Raw genomic sequence first — 21,263 nt, 5'->3', positions numbered from 1 at the left:
GAAATCTGCTGTTTGTCACTTTTGCTAAAGAGAAAAATCTTCCTACCTTTTTTAATATTTCTATTTACGGCTGAAATCATCGATGCAGTAACCGCTTTATGATCGCCGATTCCCTGTTCTGCATTAACTGATTCAAAAAGTTCGGGTCTGTTTGTCACCAGAAGGTCTAATATGTTATCGCCACGAGTCGGTTCTCTGTTTAACTGCTCAAGGTAGTTTTCAGATAAAGCACTTAAAAATATTTCACTGGATTCTTTCTCCCTGCCACCCGTTATTAACATATGAGTCTCGCAGTCTATATCCGGCAAATTAATATCTCCACCCAGAACCATAACATGGTGGGGAAATCTACTCGAAATATTTTCCAAATTATTCTTCAGGTGCTGAGCCACAACAGCTGCTGAGCCTGGGGGCCTATAGAGACATCCAATTACCATGTCTGAGCCTGCTTTAACCGTGACCTTCACCCAAATCATTTCACAATTCGAATCTCCGTCAATTTCCTTCGATACTATTGCACTTCTTATCGCTATAAACACGCCTCCCCCTTCACTGTCCAGCCTGTCTCTGCGGTATACATTCCAATCTGAGTTTAGCATTTCATTACTGTTTACATGTGGTTTCAGCCAACTTTCTGTCCCTAGTACTATATGCGCGTTGTGACCGTTTATTAATGAGAGCAGTTCTGGGGCGTTTCTATAGACGCTCCTGCAGTTTACTATTAGCACATTAATATTGTTATTCCCTGTTGCATTTTTCCTACTCCTGCCTTGCCGCTCTCAGGAGGCGTCTTGTCGGGCCTAGGGAGGGAATTCTCTAACCTAAAAAAAACCCCGTGTGCACTTCACATGTACTCCGCTACCCTCGTTGCCGCTTCCGGCGTGTAGTGCACGCCTGACCTATTCAGGGGGACCCTATATTTCTCCACCCGATAGCGGAGGTCGAGAAATTTGCACCCCAGCTCTCCGCAGAATCGTCTGAGCCTCTGGTTTAAGCCTTCCACTCGGCTCCAAACCAGAGGACCGCGATACTACAAATAGTTAGCTCTGATTCCACCCCGCGAGCGAGGCTTTCCGCCTTCACCAACTCCGCCAACCGCCTGTACCAACTGAGGATGACCTCTGAACCCAGACGGCAGGAGACATTAGTGCCGACATGAGCAACAATTTGTAGTCGGGTGCACCCAGTGCTCTCTATCGCCGCCGGTAGGGCCTCCTCCACATCTCGGATGAGACCCCCCGGCAAGCAGACAGAGTGAACACTGGCCTTCTTCCCCGACCTTTCCGCTATTTCCCTAAGGGGCTCCATCACCCGCCTAACGTTGGAGCTCCCAATAACTAATAAAACCCTCCCCCCGTGTGCCTGCTCGGACCTTGCTGAAGGAGCAGCCACATGTCCACTCACAGGCAGAGCGGGCGATGCCACACGGCCAGCCTCCACACGGACCCTCCGCCTCGTGCGCCGCGAACGACACTGAACCCGCCACTCCCCTTGGGGAGAGGGTGGCCCAACCGCGCCCGGTACCCGCGAAGATGTCTCGACAGCAGGGACCGTGGGTGAAGCATGTAACACCTGGGGTGTACCTTGCAACGCACCAGACTCCCCACTGCCGCTACACTCCGAGGCAGCAGCCTGAAGACGGCTGACCGCGGCCATCAACACGCTCAGCTGTTCGCGAAGAGTGGCCAGCTCCTCCTGCGTCCGCACACAGCAGTCACACATCCTATCCAGCCTAAGGAATCAATTTACTGTAGAGAGTTAATCAACTTTTAACTAGACTGCTAATTCACCAAAGGCGGCTGATTATTGACTAAACTGTGATTGCTAACCACTTCTTGTAGAAAACAATGAAAATAGCACTACCTGTCTCTGGACTGTATTCAAAACAAACACTAGCACTAGCACTACTGGCGCTATGACTGACTAAAGGGGCTCTCTCTCTAAATGTATTCAAAACAAACACGAAATCTATGGAACACTATTACTAGCACTCGACAGTTAAAGCTTCCTAAAAGCAAAAACACACGGAAGAAGAAGTGACAAGTAAGAAAAATACTGTTAATACTTAAATTAAGGTAGCTCGCTGCACAGCAGACGTGAAGCAGACGGCGGTTAGGGCGACACAGACACTACTAATTAACAAGAATAAGTAAATTGAATTCAATTAAACTTCATAAAATCTGTTATCAGACTCAACTTCTGGTGCGTTACGACTCCTAGGTCTGAGCGAACGCAGCACCTCCAAAAGCTCTTCCGAACTGCCCGCTGCCAGCCGTTTCAACGGAGTCAGGAAGGCACGCCGATTTTCAGAACCTCCTCGCCGGTCGACAGCATACGGCCGAACTGCAGATTAGCCCCCTTGCGAACCCACGCGCAGATTCCTTTCACGACGAGCAGTTAACGCCCCATACCACGGAGGCGCTGCTCGCGTCGCTTACGCTGATGCCGCGGTCTGCGTGCTGTCCCTCTAGCATCGGCAGAGAAGTCGCTTCTTGATGCCCCGACTGCCAACGCTCTACGAGAGCCCATACAGCCACACCTTAAACCCACGCGAACCGCCCACTTTTCCCCTTTCCCGCTAGAGGGAGACACCGAAGCCTTCAATTGCGACAACGGCGCCACCGCCAGAAAACGGAGGGCGACTGCTTCACGCTATGCGCTGCGGCGCGCTTTTCAAAGCTAATTTTACTACGACTCAGGATCTCCGGTGACCACTTCCGATTTTTATCCAAAATTTGCTGTCGCTCCGTCCTTTCCGTGTCCAAGTTGGTGACTCCCATAGTTCCATCCATATCCAGGAGAATGGAGTCCCGCAGGGCTTTGTATTGTGTGTCTCTCTATTTTTAGTGGCCATTAACGGTCTAGCAGCAGCTGTCGGTCCCTCCGTCTCCCTTTTTCTGTATGCAGACGACTTCTGCATTTCGTACTGCTGCTCCAATAATGTTGTTGCCGAGCTGCACATCCAGGGAGCCATCCACAAGACGCAGTCATGGGCTCTAGCCCACGGCTTCCAGTTTTCAGCCGCAAAGTCGTGTGTCATGCACTTCTGTCGGCGTCGTACTGTTCATCCGGGACACCACTTTACCTTAATGACAATCTATTCACTGTAGTGGAGACATATCAATTGTAAGACTGGTTTTCGATTGACTTGGCTCCCTCATCTTCGTCAGCTTAAGCAGAAGTGCTGGCAGCACCTCAATGCCCTCCGTTGCCTGAGCAACACCAACTGGGGTGCAGATCGCTGTACGGTGCTTCACCTCTACAAAGCCCATTTCCAATCCCAAATTGATTATGGGAGTGTGGTTTATCGTTGGGCAGCGCCTTCAGCATTATATTTACTCGACCGTGTGCACCACTGTGGGGTTCGATTAGCGACAGGAGCTTTTAGGACGAGACCGGTGTCCAGCCTACTGGTGGAGGCTGGGGTACCTCCACTGCAGATGAGACGTGCACAACTGCTCACCAGTTACGCGACAGATTCATAGTTCCCCTGAGCATGCGACCTACCGTCTCCTTTCCCCGCCCGCGGCAGTGCGTCTCCCGCATCGGCGGTCCAGATCGGAGCTAACGATCGCGGTTCGCGTGTGGTCCCTTCTCCCCGAACTGGAATCCTTCCCTTTCCCACCTCTACTTGCGGTCCGTCCACGTACGCCTCCATGGTGTACGCCTCGGCCGCGGCTTCGTCTGGAACTTTTGCTTGGCCCTAAGGACTCCGTTAACCCCGCTCCTCTCGGTTCTGGAGGTGTTCCGGGGCTCTGAAGCGGTTTACACGTGAGTGGGTTTTGTACTTCTATGTAGGTTTTACTGCCTGTCCTTTGTCCCTCTGTGCCCTTCACCCTTGTGCTCATAGGGTGGAGATTTTAAAGTATTGCATAGTCGCTTTTTCCCTTTTTATTCTCGTGGTTGACCAGCCACTGTAATCTTCTTTCGTGTTTTACTCTCTTCTGTTTCTAGCGTCTTTGTTTTCTTGTCCCCTTTTGCTCCTTTTAGTGTTCGTTGGCTTCCCTTCGTTCTTGTGGCTTTTTCTTTCTTTCCGTTTCGTGTTATATGTTTCGTCCGTTTTCTCACACTTGTGGTATTGTTTTATTAGGAACAAGGGACCTATGACCTCGTAGTTTGGTCCCTTCTCCCGCCTTTAAACAAACAAACCAATCAACCAACCAATTACAGAGGCTGTGCTTCCTGCAGCACGTCTAGCAGAGGTGTGTTGGAGGGTGGCTTCAGCGACACGCCACACTGATGAGCCACAACGTTACCGCTACCTGTTCAATAGCCTGTTGATCCACGTTTGGAACGCAATAGAGTAGCGATTCCTCGTGGAATGGATTCGGTTAGTTCTTAAGTTACCGGATATCTGTGGCAGGAGATGTATATGCACAGGAGATGCAAAATGCGGACTGGTTGTACGTGGCGGCAGAGTAATGCCTCTGACAGGGGTTCAGATCAGGCGAATCTGGTAGAAAAGATATCAACCCGAGTTCACTAAATTGCTCCTCATTCCTTTGCGCTACAATTCTGGCCTATCAAAGTTAGGTATCGTGCTGGAAAATGCAATCAGGGAAGACAACAAGCATTACGGGATGCAGAAAATCCACTGAAAAGTTCACACAGTCCACATCTGTTATGGTGACTTCAGTCACTATTACAGCTTTCATGAACGCGCAGGTGTATATTCTCCTATAACCTATTACCACCCCTGGCATACTACGTCGGTGATGCTCAGAATATTTGGAGAAGCCATTCGCCTCGATGGCCACTGTGACTGGTCACGACCATCGACATGATGTAGCAGTAAACTCGATTCACCGAACCAGGAGACGAGTTTCTATTGTTCCACTGCCCGGTTACAATAGTCTTGTGCACACTACGCTCATAATTGGCGACGATATTGGATCAGCATGGAAACACTGGGATACGTCTGGTGCAGAGCCCCGCCTCGAACAGTGTGCGCTGAACTATGTGAGCCGCAACAGCACTGCACCATCACCAGATCTGTCATAGGTGGCCACTTGTCCTGCCGCTCTTCCACACTCCGTGATGAGGCGTGGCCTCTCACTCTGTTCCGTGATCAGGCCAGGCATACATCTCCAGCTTGTAGTCGCTGCACGTACCATCAGACACTATCCTCGGATCTCACCGCTGTAGCACGTGAACACTCAGTGAACTTGTTTGCTTTCAAGATGGTCCTTACAAGGCACAAGTCCATCAGTCAGTAATTCTCTCCATCAGTCAGTAATTCTCTCCTGTTAGTGATCCCCAATATCTCTGGCTATCGGGGCTACTGGTTAACTTTCTACAGGAGTTAGTACCGTGCCCATGACGTAATTCATCACGTTTGCCTATGGACACGGCAAAGAGAGCAGCTCTACAATATATATATATATTCTGCTCATTCTTTTCTCTCAATCGCGACCCAGTATTTTACGGCCCTGAAAAAATTCTTCTTCGCCATGTTTTTTTTCGTAGCTCTTTCCACGTACCCCACGGTCACCGTCTTCTAGTTAGATCTCTGACGTAATGCTCCGGCCCGTATGTTCTCATTGTTCAATATCTGACCCCAGCTTCGTCTCCTTTGTTCTCAAAGTTGTTGAAGCGGTAGTATAATCGCCGATCACATGCTCCACCACATTTGTTCTTGTAATTTGATCTCTAAGCCCCAAAAATTGTTACAACAGAATTTCGGTCTCTGAACCTCTGCTACATCAGCTTTGTTACCATAGTTTATTCTGTGTTCCCAATGAATGTATACTGTATAAATTGGTGAGCGGCTGTCATCTGGCTTTTGAGACTCTTTCTGCCATTGCTTCATAAAGACACGAAATACAAAAATCGATTCTTGTTTTCAGTATGGAACTACCCATAGCTTTAAACCTTTTTTTTTCACAAAGCGTTAAAACATGAAACAAAGCTATCATCTGTTTTCAACGTCAGCTTACGTACTAGTGTTCATAGTACCTACATCTAATACGGAAAATTAACAAAATTAGAAACTAGTATCTTTCTGACCTCCTGGTCCGCCAGGTTTATCATCATAGCACAGTCTGACTCCTGGTCCGTCCCTTTTGTTTTCATCCGTTGATCTTTGGACCCTGTTCCACCATCTTCGTTCTTGTAAGTCGGTCTCGAAGCTACCAAAGTTCCGCCACGTCAGGTGGCAGAGTATGACTCAAGTATGTCCGACTTTACTTGCAAACTGTATTTGAATAAATATTTCTTAATTTAATAGAAGAGAACTTTCGTGTGTTCTTGGGATGGTGAGGTTCAAAAGTAGCCAAAAGCGAGTAGCTGAAGACATGCCGGTCTCCACTTTATACCTATATGGGACAGTGGGAGCCAGTGTCAGCTTCGAAAGCTAGACTATAACTGTCATATATATATATATATATATATATATATATAGTGTACATTCATGAGCTACATAGACCGAAGTACAAAAATGTTCAAATGGCTCTGAGCACTATGGGACTCAACTGCTCTGGTCATCAGTCCCCTAGAACTTAGAACTACTTAAACCTAACTAACCTAAGGTCATCACACACACCCATGCCCGAGGCAGGATTCGAACCTGCGACCGTAGCAGCCTAGAACCGCACGGCCACACCGGCCGGCACACGGAAGTACAAGAATGAAGATAGCAGAGTAGAGGGCAGACGTAGAGTTTCGGTTGTAACGTTTTCAATTGTCCAGAGATCAATCGGCAGGAACAAAAATGATGAAACAAGGGTCGAAAAGTCGAACTGTGACAGTAAAGGTAATGGAGCAAGGTTCAGAGACTGAACCTGGAGGGGGAGGGGGTTGTCAGGGATTAAACTAGCAGAGCAGGGCAGGGGTTCCGGCGTGCACGGAAGGAAATACGAGAGAAAACATGGCGGAGCATTAATGAGAGAGATGGAACCTCTGCAGTTCTAGTGCCAATGGAGCACATAGAAGGAACTAAAAAAAGTGGTGGAGGAGGGATCTGAGATTGAGCTAGGAGAGCATGACTGCGCTGTGGTACACGTTAATTGTCTGTTTCATTTTTTATGATGGTGAAGTAATGAGTCGCGAGTCGAATATATATTTTGTGGGTGTGCGTGTGTGTGTGTGTGTGTGTGTGTGTGTGTGTGTGTGCGCGCGCGCCGTCATAACTCTGCGGAATAAATAACTTTCCGCTCCACGTTGGTAACACGCATCTGTAATGTCACAGGTTTACTGCAAAGGACTGGAGAGCACTAAGATTATCAATTGTCGTCACTGCTCCGCTGACGTACTTCACTTATCGCGTCCCATGACGCAACTCCAGCAAGTGTTACCCATTTTCATGGCGGTCAGTGGTCATAATGTATAGAGCCAGCAGTGCTTATTGCATTGGTGACGTAATTGCGACGTCTGATTAGATGTTAGAGAAGGGTGAGGGACTTCCAGATGAAAGAAAATCGATAAGTAATAAACGTTGAACTACTTTTATAAGCGATGTCAACTGCCCGCCACAGTGCTGCTCTCGGTAAGCCAGCCTGGAGTGCACAATACCTGGAGAACAGTTGGCGGCTACCTGGTAGCCGCCTTTCTGTTTGCCCGCTAACATACTGTACAGCGGCTCTCTTCAGAGTGGAAACTCTCCTCGTGGGAGGGGCTGGAGTGGACTATTTCTCAGCGCAAGTTGCGGATAGTTGGCGCGGCGCGCAGTGGCTCTGCCGAAGCGCTCCCCGCGGAGTGCCTGGATGAAGCGCGCCGACGTCTGCAACGGCGGCGGCCCCTGCCGACAACTTGCTCTTGGCTGCTCCTGGCTGCCTCCGCCGCCGCCAGAGTTTGCGGCTCTCTCGTGACTCCCCCTGTGAGCAGGATAAGGGTCACTGCCGAGCTCAAGCAGAGTGTCGTGTTCTGGCCCTGTCTAGTAGTTTACTGGTTCTTACGTTACTGTGCACTACAAGAATAAAAGGTGTAACATTTACAACTGTTTCTTCGCAGTGTGGATCACAAATATTTGGTGATCCGATGACTATTCTTAAATTTTTATCATTCCAACATAATAAAGGTACAAAATTATCACTTGTTTTTAGTTTTTTTCATGTAGACTGGCACTATTGACGTCGCGCTTGATAATAGAAGCAAGAATTAAGAAAAATCAACAAACGGTCGTAGTATTTGTCGACCTATAAAAGGCGTTAACAATGTAAAACATGTGCAAGGTGTTTACAATTATGAGAAAAAATTGGTGCGAGCCACACGGAAACACGGGCAATGGATAAAACTGTAGGAAGACGCGTCGTTGTTTAACGTTGTTACAAAAGAAATTCTAAAAATAGTAGACCGATTTACATCAATATTTTGCGTGATATGCAACAACATCGCCGATTATGAGTGTATGAGTGTACAGTGCACGAGACTGAGATAGACATATATATTTTTAAATATATGTAGTATATGAGTATATGTGTAACATGTAAAGGAAAAATGTTGCTAGTAAAAAATCTTGAGAAGCTCCTGTGTACCAGTCCTCTATTAGGGGGGTGACAGCGACAGCTGACTACGGCAGCCGACAGCGACCAGCTGCGCTCGGGTATTCAAACCATACGACATCACGCCACTGTGCGGGAGCACGGGTAAACGGAATTCCACTGCAGTCAGTGGTGAGTCAGGGTGTGAATGGAATACTCAAAGAAGCTACGATCCTCCTCCGAAATCTCCTACTCAGGTGGGGACTACATATTGGGTTTTAATGTGAAATCCGTTCGACCACAGTATAATAGCCCGGGATGTTTAGTCAGATACTACACTAACACGACAGTTTTTCACATTCTGATCACAAAGTTCTTTTACAGAGAGGCTAGTCATGAACTTATAATCATTACGCAACAAAAAAATTAAGGAATTTGTGTTACGTATTGTGGTGTGCGTACTGTAAGACCTTCGGTACACACACTATCAGATTATTTGACTTGTCGCTCTAGCGAAGTAGACGAGTGTCAGCAATGTGTCTCGTGGTCTCATCGGGGCATGTTTATCTTCCGCCGTTAGGTCAGGCGATAGAAATGCCAGTTGCACGCTTAGAGTAGCAGATTGACGGTGACCAACTTTAAACAGAACTTGATTAATTTTCACACACATTTATTAAAATAATAAAAAGGCATTACGTAACTTGATTCTGAATGCTGTTTAAAATTGAAAATCTGAAGTTCCTTTGATCTTGGTACATTAATCTTATTCTCACAAATCTATAATACTTGACAAAGTGTCTATACATTTCTCTTCATGGCTTTGTACAGGAATATGATAATCTTATTAAGCGAAGACTGAAACTTGACTATAGACTAATGTAGACTGACTAATCGGAGGACTGTACACTCGTTATAATACCTCGAGCGTTCAGGTATCACAGCTCGAGTGTGATCCGTGAGGAGGAAAGGTTCTGCGTTAGCAGTAATCTTATTGGCTGCGTTACATATTAATACGCGGATCGGCGGAAGCAGAATTTGGTCCGCCTCTAAGACAGTGCCTTCTCGTTGTGCGAAGACAGACGAGCGCTGCGCCTTCGCTGTTGTGCTTAGCGGGGCGCGCTCTAGTGGTAAAGTTGTGTACGCGCTGACTACGCGGAACTATGTACACAACACGGATATACCTGCAGCCTTGGTACACACTGAAGTACTCGCGACATAGTACCGTACCACACCGCTAGGGGATCCAAGCGTAACGGCGCAACACTCAAATGATGAAGTGCACTATTCTGTGGTAACTCGTTTTCTTTATTTGTCGTGGAACACCAGTGGGACGATCCGTGCTGATGTGGTGGAAGTGCACGGTGATGGTATCACAGACCCCTCCAGTGCGGTCGAACGCGTGTAACCGACGAGGGAAGAAGTGGGAGACGATGTCTCAAGGACCAGGACTCCCAAGTGAAGAAAGGCTGCCGCAACACAATCGAAGCGATAACCCATAGACAAGTTTTGTAACACCTTGCACGACAGTTTGAACATGACGAAGTTCGCCGGCCGATAGTCTCAGCGATTTCTCACACTCTTCTAAACACCCCGTTGAGTAAAGAGGCCTTGGTCAGACCGAGCTACGTGGCGTCTGTAATCACTTAATCATCATGGAAGAGCACTAAATATATCACTATGATCCCGAAACAAAGGTACAAACCAGGTAGTGGAAACATCTGGATTCACCACGACCGAGAACGGGAGAGGCTCAGCCTAACCGACCAATTTATCGCTGTTTTCTTTTTGGTTACCGTGCTATGGTGCTAACAGATAACGCTCGTAAGGGTCATACCGTGAAAGGAGCGTACTACAGAGCCATGACATTTAAGGGCATGAATGATACATGGTACTGCGTAGGTGTTCCTAGTACGACGACTATTCTCGAATGTACCATCGAGGAAAGACAAGAAAAAGTATACAACAGGCATCTGCTGCTGATGCCATCAGTACGAAGACTGGTTTCATGCAGCTGTCTGCGTTAGCTTATAATGTTTTGCTCTATCTTTACATAACTATTGCAACAAAAATTCACTTCCACATGATTACCATCCAACCATATTCAAACCTAACCCTCAATTTACAGTCCTCTGCATCCACGCCCCTTCCCACCGCTGTTCCTTCCATTACCAAAACGAATGTTCCATGATACCTCAGAATATGTCCTAACAACCAATTCCGTCTTTTTGCGAAGTTATGGCAGAGCTGTACATCTCATTTGTATCTTCCTTAAGATCATTTAATTTCGTCTACACTCCAAAACCCTTAATTTCCTTCGTTTTCTGTTAATAATTTCAAGATATAACCTATTCCGTTTTACTAATCTTCCGTCTCGAGCAGAACTACGTCACCGGTAGACTTTAAACTGTATTCTTCTTTAATTCTTTACCAATTTCAGCTTGGTTCCCTTTAATGCTTCATCAATTTACAAATATCACTCCCTGTATTTTATGCCTTACACCTGCATAGTTTGATGCATAGCGGGAAAATGATACTTTCGAATCCTTTATCCATTGCTAAATGTACATTCTGCATTTCTCCGCGTATATGTTGTAACATAAAGTGATGTTTCTTCTGTTCCAGAAGTACTGCTGCTTCTTCCGCCATGAAGGTGATAACATCGCTGCTGGCGGTCTCCTGCTTCCTGGGGGGTGAGTACCGCATTGTCCACACTAACAACGGCTGCACAGCACTGTGCGAGGCTGTGTAATGCAGAGCTAGTGTTAAAACGCCGGGTGTTAAAATTACCTGTGGAACTAGGTGAAGAATTCTAAAGATTCCATTACAAAGAGCACGCCAATCTATCCTTGAAACAGCTCTTTTATTGACACCACGTACTTGGAAGAAATACGTACCACTCTCGTTAGTAAATTCACTCATTCAGGTTACAGCGTTACAGCATTATGCATACGTAATTTAAGACTAAACTTAACAACAAGGAGTATTAAACACTAATTTAATCACATTTCATTTTTTTAAAATTACATTATGGAAAATGAGGTAGTTCCATAAAAGTAAGTTCATCCTGCAACCAAATAAGAACGTCTTTGACAAAAGTGAAGCAATCGTTTGAAGATAAAGAGGACAAGATAAAATTAGAACAAAATGGAAATCTACACACACATACAAATATCCAGACAAAATTCTTGACGCACCAACTGGCGGGAAACTTTAAAATTATATGGACACCTTGTTTAAATTATAGAACACTACAACGGATAAAACAAATTTACAGGCGGAGACAACACGACTGAACATTAGGAAAGAATTGACCTGTGCCACACACAACTCCATAGATGAATAAGGCACCCACAGAAAAATGTAACATCGGTGACTTCACTGTCAATTGAAGCATTCAGACATACGGAAAATATTAATTCAGTCTTAGTGAATATTGCTCAGCAATAATTTCCACTGCTGAAACATCTAGAGAATAAAAATTTCGCCTGCGCTACCACCTACGATAACCAGCAATACAAGGTACTACACAATTACTGCTTTAACGATGTTTGATGAAAGTAAGGTCTGCGGCAGATATATACAAAATTGTTATTAGTTGCAGGAAGATAGATATATGCTGTAACAACTCCATATGCTTGAATGTAGCTTCATAATGGCCATAAATTCGAAATAAGCTGATAGCACCAGAAAATAACACCTTAACAAAAAGTTTTTGAACAGAGCACCGCTTTGACTTACTAAACAAGTAACGCCCTGATAAAGGATAACCGCAGTTAACCATAAGCTGCAGGCACATTTAAGAATTTCCTTCTATGGTCAGTTAAATTTCAACAGTCAAGAGGAGGAGGATGCTAAAATATTTTATAAAACTCATCCTATTTCTACAAATGATGTAGGTACAAATGTGACGTAGATAAAGATATTTTTGTCAGCCGATTTCCTCACCGACATACTTCATGTTCATGGCCATGTCTACGGCAGGGATATGTTCTGTTCCCTCTCATAACATATGAAATCCGCTTCTATGGTAATGTGCAGTACCTCTTTCTCTGTGTGTGCTCTTAGATTAACCACATCCCAGACACTATCTTTCTGTCCCAGAGAAAAGACGGGAATTAGATTTCCGTCCCTCGAATGAATGGTTGTTTCTTTGTGAATGATCGTCGTCTTCAATTTGACACTTTGTAAGCATTACCAGCTACAACTAACTCAACTGTTTGAACTTTCTTACACGGTAAATATTCTTCCCATTATTCTTTCTGTATGAGAAGGAAGAGTTATATTTCTTATGGAGCTGTACTTTCTCGCTCCCTGCTCCTTCTCTTGATCATTTATAGTCACTTCAACATAGACAGTCAATGGATTACGTTGACAGAAGAAACCTAGATCTAAAAAGAGCTACATGGTTTTAACCATAAAGTTCAGTAAAGCATTTTTGTTTATAGTAATAAAACTTTACGACTGTCATTTCTCTTTTTTAATAATTTCATTGAAATTAAAGTTTTTGTTTCCATGTATACCACAAACTGTATTATGTATTCATTAGAAGTCAAGAATTGCAGAAGTAATAAGTGTGAAACTAATTAGCTCTCCTTTGAGTTTGAACAATAAGCTTAAGTGTGGAATACCACACTATGATTCTTTTAACAGTTGCTATAGAAAACTTGGCTCTGCGACAGAGCGCAACAGATGTAAAAATATCTTCTGAAACCCAATCCGTCCGAAGAATGAATACTGCCTGGCACAAAACAACTAATATCATGGTTTCTTTTGGCTGCAACCGATATCTATATTTCAAAGCAGATTCGTATGCGACACTGACTAGTGTCAACCATCGGAAAGACAACAAGGAGCACTGCAGGTGAAATGTAATACATGATAGTGAAGATGATACCTGGGTTTGATGAGAGAAACATTTTGCAGATGATCTCATGCTTAAACACTAGTGATCTATTGTAAGTCCAGACCCCATCGAATGTAAACAGGACAGAATGCTTAGCAGCATGGCCTAAGCCCTAAGGAGATGAGGAAGGGAAAGTGGGGATCATGACGACGATGACGACAATAGATACTTAGGTGAAGAAGTGTAGGTGAGGAAGAACATGATTATCATGAACATGAATATGAAGATGTAAACGAAGGTAATGACATATCCCAGAGGCTAAATGACGTGGAATCCTAAGCGCATGTAATTGCGAGCAGCTCTCCATATCATTGAGAAGTGAAGGCTAGATTACAGGCAGACGAAAATTTCCGTAGTCCGACCGGCATTTGATACCGCCACTTTCGAAACAACCGCTTTACTTCTGGACCACCCGGCCCCACACAATGAAGACAGAAGTGGATAATTAATAAATACAATATGTCAGTACAATGACAGACAAATGAACGTAGAGTGCGAAGATAAAAATTATATTTACGTTTACGTTAGCCTAGTCATGATCTACACGGCGACCAAATTATTAATAATCGCCCGCCGTATTATCTGTGATTGACGGCACAAATTTTATTAGTAAAAGCATGCCTTAGCAATTAACAATCGTTCTTCCCCTTGGAAAACGCGAGCTCTCTGTATTACCATGTGACTAGGTAGTAAAATTTTTTAGTAAATCTTACCACTGATATTTTAATTAGTAATTGTGGGGTAATGTACAGAGGGTGAACATTGACGTAATAAAGTATCCTCGGCAACGAGGAAATGGAATAGGCACTGAGCTATTACGAGATAACTTTAAAACAATATCGCCGGCCGCAGTGGCCGTGCGGTTCTAGGCGCTGCAGTCTGGAACCGCGAGGCCGCTACGGTCGCAGGTTCGAATCCTGCCTCGGGCATGGATGTATGTGATGTCCTTAGGTTAGTTAGGTTTAAGTAGTTCTAAGTTCTAGGGGACTAACGACCTCAGAAGTTGAGTCCCATAGTGCTCAGAGCCATTTGAACCATTCTTTTGAAAACAATATCACAGCAGCTGCCTACGAAAAGAAAACGAAAGTCCATACGGGACCGAGGTCCCAATCTAGTGTTTTTCCTACCTAGTGTGGTAGCCTTGCTTCCTCAGCTGCTAGATTTTATGGTTGAAGAGGGGGTTGGGTTGTTTGGCGAAGGAGACCAGACAGCGAGGTCATCGGCCTAAAAAGAATGGTTCAAATGGCTCTGAGCACTATGGAATTCAACATCTGAGGTCATCAGTCCCCTAGAACTTACAACTACTTAAACCTAACTAACCTAAGGACATCACACACATCCATGCCCGAGGCAGGATTCGAACCTGCGACCGTAGCAGTCACGCGGTTCCGGACTGAAGTGCCTAGAACCGCACGGCTACAACGGCTGGCCGAGGTCATCGGTCTCATCGGATTAGGGAAGGAAGTCGGCCGTGCCCTTTGAAAGAAACCATCCCGGCATTTGCCTGGAGCGATTTAGGGAAATCATGGATCAGGATGGCCGGGTTGAAGAATCAAGCGTGTTCTGGTAATGGTTTTCGTATTGATGCTTTCGACACATGAGGTGAGTTTCTTTTTTTTGGAACTTTCGATGTAAGTATTCACGATGTAATTGTTGGCGATCTGTCTGCTATAACAAAATCCCAAGTAATTACGAATGGCTCTGAGCACTATGAGACTTAACGTCTATGGTCATCAGTCCCCTAGAACTACTTAAACCTAACTAACGTAAAGACATCACACAACACCCAGCCATCACGAGGCAGAGAAAATCCCTGGCCCCGCCGGGAATTAATTAGGAATAATTCGTATTTAATGTACGCACCTGACTCTCGCTTTAAGCTTAATTATTACTTTGACATATATAGCAACAGTTACCAGACGTTGTCTTTTCTATCTTCGGTTTTACCTGAGCGCGTAACATTAACGTATTCAATGGACCTTAATTTATGGGTCACTGTTTCACTTCGACTAAATCTGTACAAAGTCTAGTTCAATTTCATGTTACAGAAACTACGAGAGAAAAGTTCCTCCAGACCATTGTCTTTTAAAACGTTCGAGGAGGCTAAGGATCCAATGAAAAGTGGATATTCCATTAGAAATGCACCTAAAGGGTTTGGAAGTAGTGAATTCACATTATGTAAAACACTTAAAGCAGGCTATGTGGTGGCATCATTGGGACGATTCAGATGAGTATTTTCTGAGACAGAGGAAACTGGATTGGCAGAGCACTGTATCAAGCTTGATTCTAACTCTGACCTTACATTTTAACATTTTCGACATTTAGCATATCAGTTTGCCGAAAGTAATGCCGTAAACCACTCGTTTAATGTAGAAACCTACGTCTGAGGCCTTAGAAAATGAGCATCGGGACGATAACTGCGTTGAATAAAACAACTTGGAAACTTCTGAATATAAACATAATTTTCCACCCCAGCGAGTCTACAATGAAGACGGAGCAGGAATAAAACCTTTATAGGAAACCTAGAGAAAAGTATTCTAATAAAAGGGCAAATAGTAATAATAATAATAATTATTATTATTATTATTATGTGCCAAAACTAAACAAAGTGCTGAGACCAGACCCCGAATACATAAAACTCAACAAGGAAAACATCTTACAGGAAATTAGTCAGACAAACACCACAAACTGGACAGAACTTGTGGACGTCCTCAAATCCACGATGAAATTGGGTCAACCCCCGAGAAGGAGAATAGACAGTTGGTGGAATATAATATGTGACCAAGCAATAGAAGAAAGAAACAATGCCTGGAAAAACTTCAATAGTCGCAAAACATCAGGAAAATGGCAACAATTTCTAGTAATCCGAAAACAACATCGAAAACTATTCGGAGGGAAAAAAGAAATTATGATAAACGGCGACTAGATGAGATAGAACAAGACTTTAAGGAGAACAACACCGGGAATTTTTATAAGACGTTTAAAGAACATATTTCAGGATACTACCACCCAATCTTTGTTTCAAGAAACCGGATGGTCCACTAGAAACTAACACGAAGAATAGCTGCCAAATCCTCGCAGGCTATATCAACAAACTTCTCAACTGCGAAATACCTACAGAGGATATTCACTACGAGACGTCTACACCAAATCCTGACGCTAAACCGCCAACCATCAACGAAATAGTAGAAATTATCAAGACACTCAAAAACAATAGAGCCCCAGGAGAAGATGGAATTATTGCAGAACTAAATGATGAAAGATTAACAGGAAAAATTCACAAAATCATATTAAACATTTGGGAAACAGAACAGATCCCTTCTGAATGGAAATGCGCTCTCATCCATCCAGTCCATAAAAAGGGGACAAAACTGAACCCAATAATTACAGGGGTATCTCACTCGTACCGGTCACATATAAAATCCTATCAAAAGTTCTCATGAATAGATTAGAAGAACAAGCTGACACACAAATAGGAGAATACCAGGCTGGTTTTCGCAAGGGACGATCATGAATAGAGCAGATCTCCAGATTAGAAACACCCGAAACACAGTGGTTACTTCTGTACATTTTAAAAAGGCCTAGACTCAATAGGCAGATTAGCACTCTGCAAGACGGTGGAAGAGTTCAGCACTGACAGAAAGACAAGAGCAATCATTCGGGAAACATTAACTGACAGTCTCCAAGTTTAAATTTATGGGGTATATCTCGGAAACATTTGAAATCCAATCTGGAGTGCGACAGGGTGACGGACTTTCACCATTACTCTTTAATATCATTCTTGAAAAAATTATCAGGACATGGGAAAAAGAACTCAAAGGAATCCAAATTGGCATTAGAAAAGATAATAGATTCAATGTGAAGTGTTTAGCTTTTGCGGATGACCCTGCAATCCTCACAAATAATAGAAAATAAGCCACTAACGCCATAGAGAAGTTACACGAAATTGCACAAAGAACTTGCCTGCAAATCTCATATAAGAAAACCCAGTACATAGAAAGAGTGCCACAAGACAAATTGCCTATTGTGACAACCCACGGGTAAATCGTACAAGTACCATATTTTACGTACCTGGGAGAAATCATCCAGCCATCAGGGATCAAACTAAAGGCCAATGAGGAAAGAATAAAAAAACTACAGAAAGCATATAAACTGAAGTGGAACTATTATAGCAAAAAGCCCATATCCATTAACGCAAAATTGAGGCACTACAACACTGTCGTACTTCCGGAGGCACTGTATGCATCTGAAACGACACAAATAAGTGGGCAAAGTAGAATCAAAGAAATAGAGAAACAAGAAAAGAAAATTCTCAGGAAAATTTTTGGCCCGATACAAGAGCAAGGAATCTGGAAGAAGAGACCAACATCAGAATTATATAAATACACAGACAAGATTACGGATACAATAAGGAAAAGAAGAATTCAGTTCTACGAACATATCCACAGGATGAATGAAAACAGAATTTCAAAGCGAATTCTTAAAGTCATCAACTCAGGCAGGGGAAAAACAAAATGGGTAAAAGAAGTAGAAGAGGACCTCAGACAAGCACACATAACAGAAACTAGAACTGAATTCAGGAACATAATAAAAAACAAATTTGACACCACAACACAGAAGAGACCAGAATGCAAATGGACAGCGGAGCGAAAGAAACACAGTGAACACATGAAGAAAATTTGGGCTCAGAAAAAACAAACAATCATAATAAAGGAATTCAAGTTAAAACGCTCTCTTAAATGGGAATAATCGAAAATAATAATAATAATAATAATAATAATAATAATACGTGCTTCCTTCTGTTAAAATGTTTTCTATGTAAATTAGTGACACGCTAGTATTACGATTACATTTTTAATATGATTTCGTTGATGGATAAAATGACTACAACGTTTCCGATGATTTCAATATAGTAATACATTACACGAGTTAATAATGGCAATAACTGACAATTACTGTAATTACCTTTTAGTCTGTCGTAATTATAATAATTTATTTTGTGTGGAATGTTGCCCCATAACAATAGGAAGTTTACACCAGGCTCGAGGCCTTCTGCCTTTTGTTCAATATAACGTTAACACATCATATTGAGCTTATGGTGTTGTATAACGGACGATCTCAGGTGTTCCACAAAATTTTGGAAAACGGCCGAATGTCTGTAACTTCCTGACACAACATTCCGGCGCACAGTCTTCTGGTCATTCGTCCCAGCAAGTGGAGAGAGCACTTGAAGCAGGAAAAAATCGTTTCCATTTATTCGTTGACGAAACACTGCATTAAGCACTGTTTGAATTTAATGAAGTAAAATTTGCTCGTTTGTCGTTTCGTTATCTTCCATTTGTCTTATGTAGTGTGCTCCATTGTAGTAACGAGGTTTGCTGGACCTCAGCACTTAATATGCATAAAGTGACTATAATAGTTCTGCCAACGTTGCCACCATTAATACAACTACGGAATGTCCGTTCAGAGTCAGTTCACGCCATTTATTCCAGTATCAATTATATGCTATGTTTACTGTCGTTTGGAAGAAATAGTACATTAGGTCCAATATATGAAAACATGTGCATGACTCGGAGTCTTAGTACGGTTGACAGACCCTTCCAGGAAATTATTCTAAGTCGATTCAGTAAGCTACGAACTGATGGATGATCAGCAACCGACGAAGGCTGTTTACAGTCTGTCCAAGTCCACTGACGCTCATCTTGACTTGGACGCCTATCGTCTGCTTCAGAAGAAGACCCGCAGATTGCCTCTTCCGTCGACTCTGCTTATCGGAACGTGCGGCCCACGTAAATACCCGATTTTGATACCGACCTCCACGAATCCCTCTCCAGTGGCAACCTACTCGTCTGAGAGAAACTCTTGTAAAACCACCATTTACAATTATTTCTTGGATGTATTCCAGTCTCTGACTTGTCCTACACATTCCACGATCTACAGCTTCCTCTGTACCTTGGAAGATATTCCCTGATGTCTTAACACCTGTCTTCTTAACAGCATTTTCAATAAATTTATTTTGCTGTGACTTTTAAGCTACGGATTCCTTGCATATGAAGTTTATTTCCTCACCGATTCTATCACCAAACTTCTCTCTTCTTTTTAAACTCTCTGATCAAATTACGGCCCATGTTTGATACAAGCAGGAAAACGACCCTCATGCTAGTCTGCTGGTTACGTCTCCTCACTTCGTCCATCATTCGTTACTCGGCTTACGAGGCAGCAGAAACTCGCCTCTGAATCTATTAGGAGGCAGGTCCTGTATGTCCTCACCGTCGCTGAGGACAGCCATCCCATCAGTGAATCTCATCATTCTAATTTTAACCCCAGTCTCGAATATTCCAATATTTTCCGTCATTGGTTTACCGAAGTATAGAGTGAACGGTAGATGAAAAGAACTTTAATCTAGGCTTATACTCTTCATAATTTAAGGAAATCATAGGTGGTCTTCGGTTCTTACTTTTCCCGGTTGGCCCTTGTGCATCCTGCATTTTACGCCCGTTTTTCTGAGAATTTCGAACATGTTTCAACGACATAAAGTGTGGAACGCTTTCCCTAGATTGAAAAATGGTGTATTTACACTGTCTGACAATTCATAGAAATACCTGCCATGTGTGGACGAGCATTGTGCTGTTGAACAATGGCGCAACAATGCTGTCACGTGACAGGTGACACATGAGGAGACAATGTTCGTGGCGGACTGTTGTGGCGTCGGCTCACAACCGTGTCCTGAAGTCATGCCTGATGCCTTCAGACACGATAACGTGGGAGCACCAGTGTACCTCTCCAAAGCATTACAAGAACGGAAGACGCCCGTCCGGTTTAGTACAGGTCGCCTGTTCGTCGCAGAACACTGTGCGGCGTCTTCCGTCAACGAGCCTTGCTTCCTGGTAGCGCTACTGCTTGACACGCAGCCGTCTGTTTTGTTGTGGTAACGGAAGGCTGGAACCGGGAGCCTATTCATGGGACGATAGTTCCCTAGTTCAGCTGGCCTTTGCCACTCACCTATGACGCGCGTTGACACAATGTTGCAGGGAGTGCAGTGGCAGGGGTTACGATGTACTGGGCGCAAAAAACGTCAGAGGTGGTTGACTGGAACCTTAACTAAGATTATGCGTACAGTCACGTTCCTATGCAGTCTAACGGCGGACTGCTGTCACATCCGAATGCCCCACAAATACGAATTTTGCACAATTCAACCAGTCGGCCAAATGGAGACGCAGAGTGAAGCCCCATTCGACTGTCGAGTGTTGGTAATGCTTTTCGACACGAATACGTATGATCCCCGTATCCTATACGAAGGTCACTCAACATCCGACGTTGTTCACACCTCTTCTATACTCTCCCATCCTGGGCCGCGCGGGGTAGCCTCGCAGTCTGAGGCGTCTTGGCACGGTCCGCGCCTTTGACCCCGTCAGAGAAGTTCGAGTTCTCCCTCCAGTATGGGTGTGTGTGTGTGTGTGTGTGTGTGTGTGTGTGTGTGTGTGTGTGTGTGTGTGTGTGTGTCGTCCTCAGCGTAAGTTAGTTTATGTTAGATTACGTACTGTGTAAGCTGAGGGACCGATGACCCCAGCAGATTGGTCCCATAAGACCTTACCACAGGTTTCCAGTTTCTCCCATCCTTTTCCAGGAAAGAAAAATGTCCAATGAACGTATAGTGAGGACACTGCTGCTAACTCCCCCACGCCTGGTAACAACGGCAAAAGCGAACAACGCTAGTGCAGTCTGGTGCCCGTTATACCTGCCACAGAGAATTGCAGTTCCAATGATTTGCATAACCGCCACACAGACATCCAAGCACGGCCTCTGGGCGCTTCACTTTTTTGTCAGGAAGTGTCCTCTCAACCATCTCTGGATGCTCTTGAGTGGTCCCCCTTCAGCTTTGAAGTGTCTGAGACTACACTACAACTCTTAGCGTGGCTTAGTCATTTTCGTGACCTGACTCC

At 44.1% G+C, this 21,263-nt stretch overlaps 1 protein-coding gene across 1 annotated transcript in view; it reads left to right on the top strand.

Moving 5' to 3' along the window:
- Positions 1-21,263, top strand: part of LOC126334590 (Down syndrome cell adhesion molecule-like protein Dscam2) — a 696,403-nt gene that overhangs the window by 205,236 nt on the left and 469,904 nt on the right. Inside the window, exon 2 of the mRNA XM_049996981.1 lies at positions 11,040-11,107. Within this exon, the coding sequence (XP_049852938.1) occupies positions 11,062-11,107 (46 nt within the window). The 5' untranslated portion in view covers positions 11,040-11,061. The remainder of the gene's footprint in view (positions 1-11,039; positions 11,108-21,263) is intronic.

This window comes from Schistocerca gregaria, chromosome 2 (genome assembly GCF_023897955.1).
Source record: "Schistocerca gregaria isolate iqSchGreg1 chromosome 2, iqSchGreg1.2, whole genome shotgun sequence".
Taxonomy (NCBI): Eukaryota; Metazoa; Arthropoda; class Insecta; order Orthoptera; family Acrididae; genus Schistocerca; species Schistocerca gregaria.
Note: the sequence above shows the minus strand (reverse complement) of the source record. Positions and strands in the feature narration are given on the sequence as shown.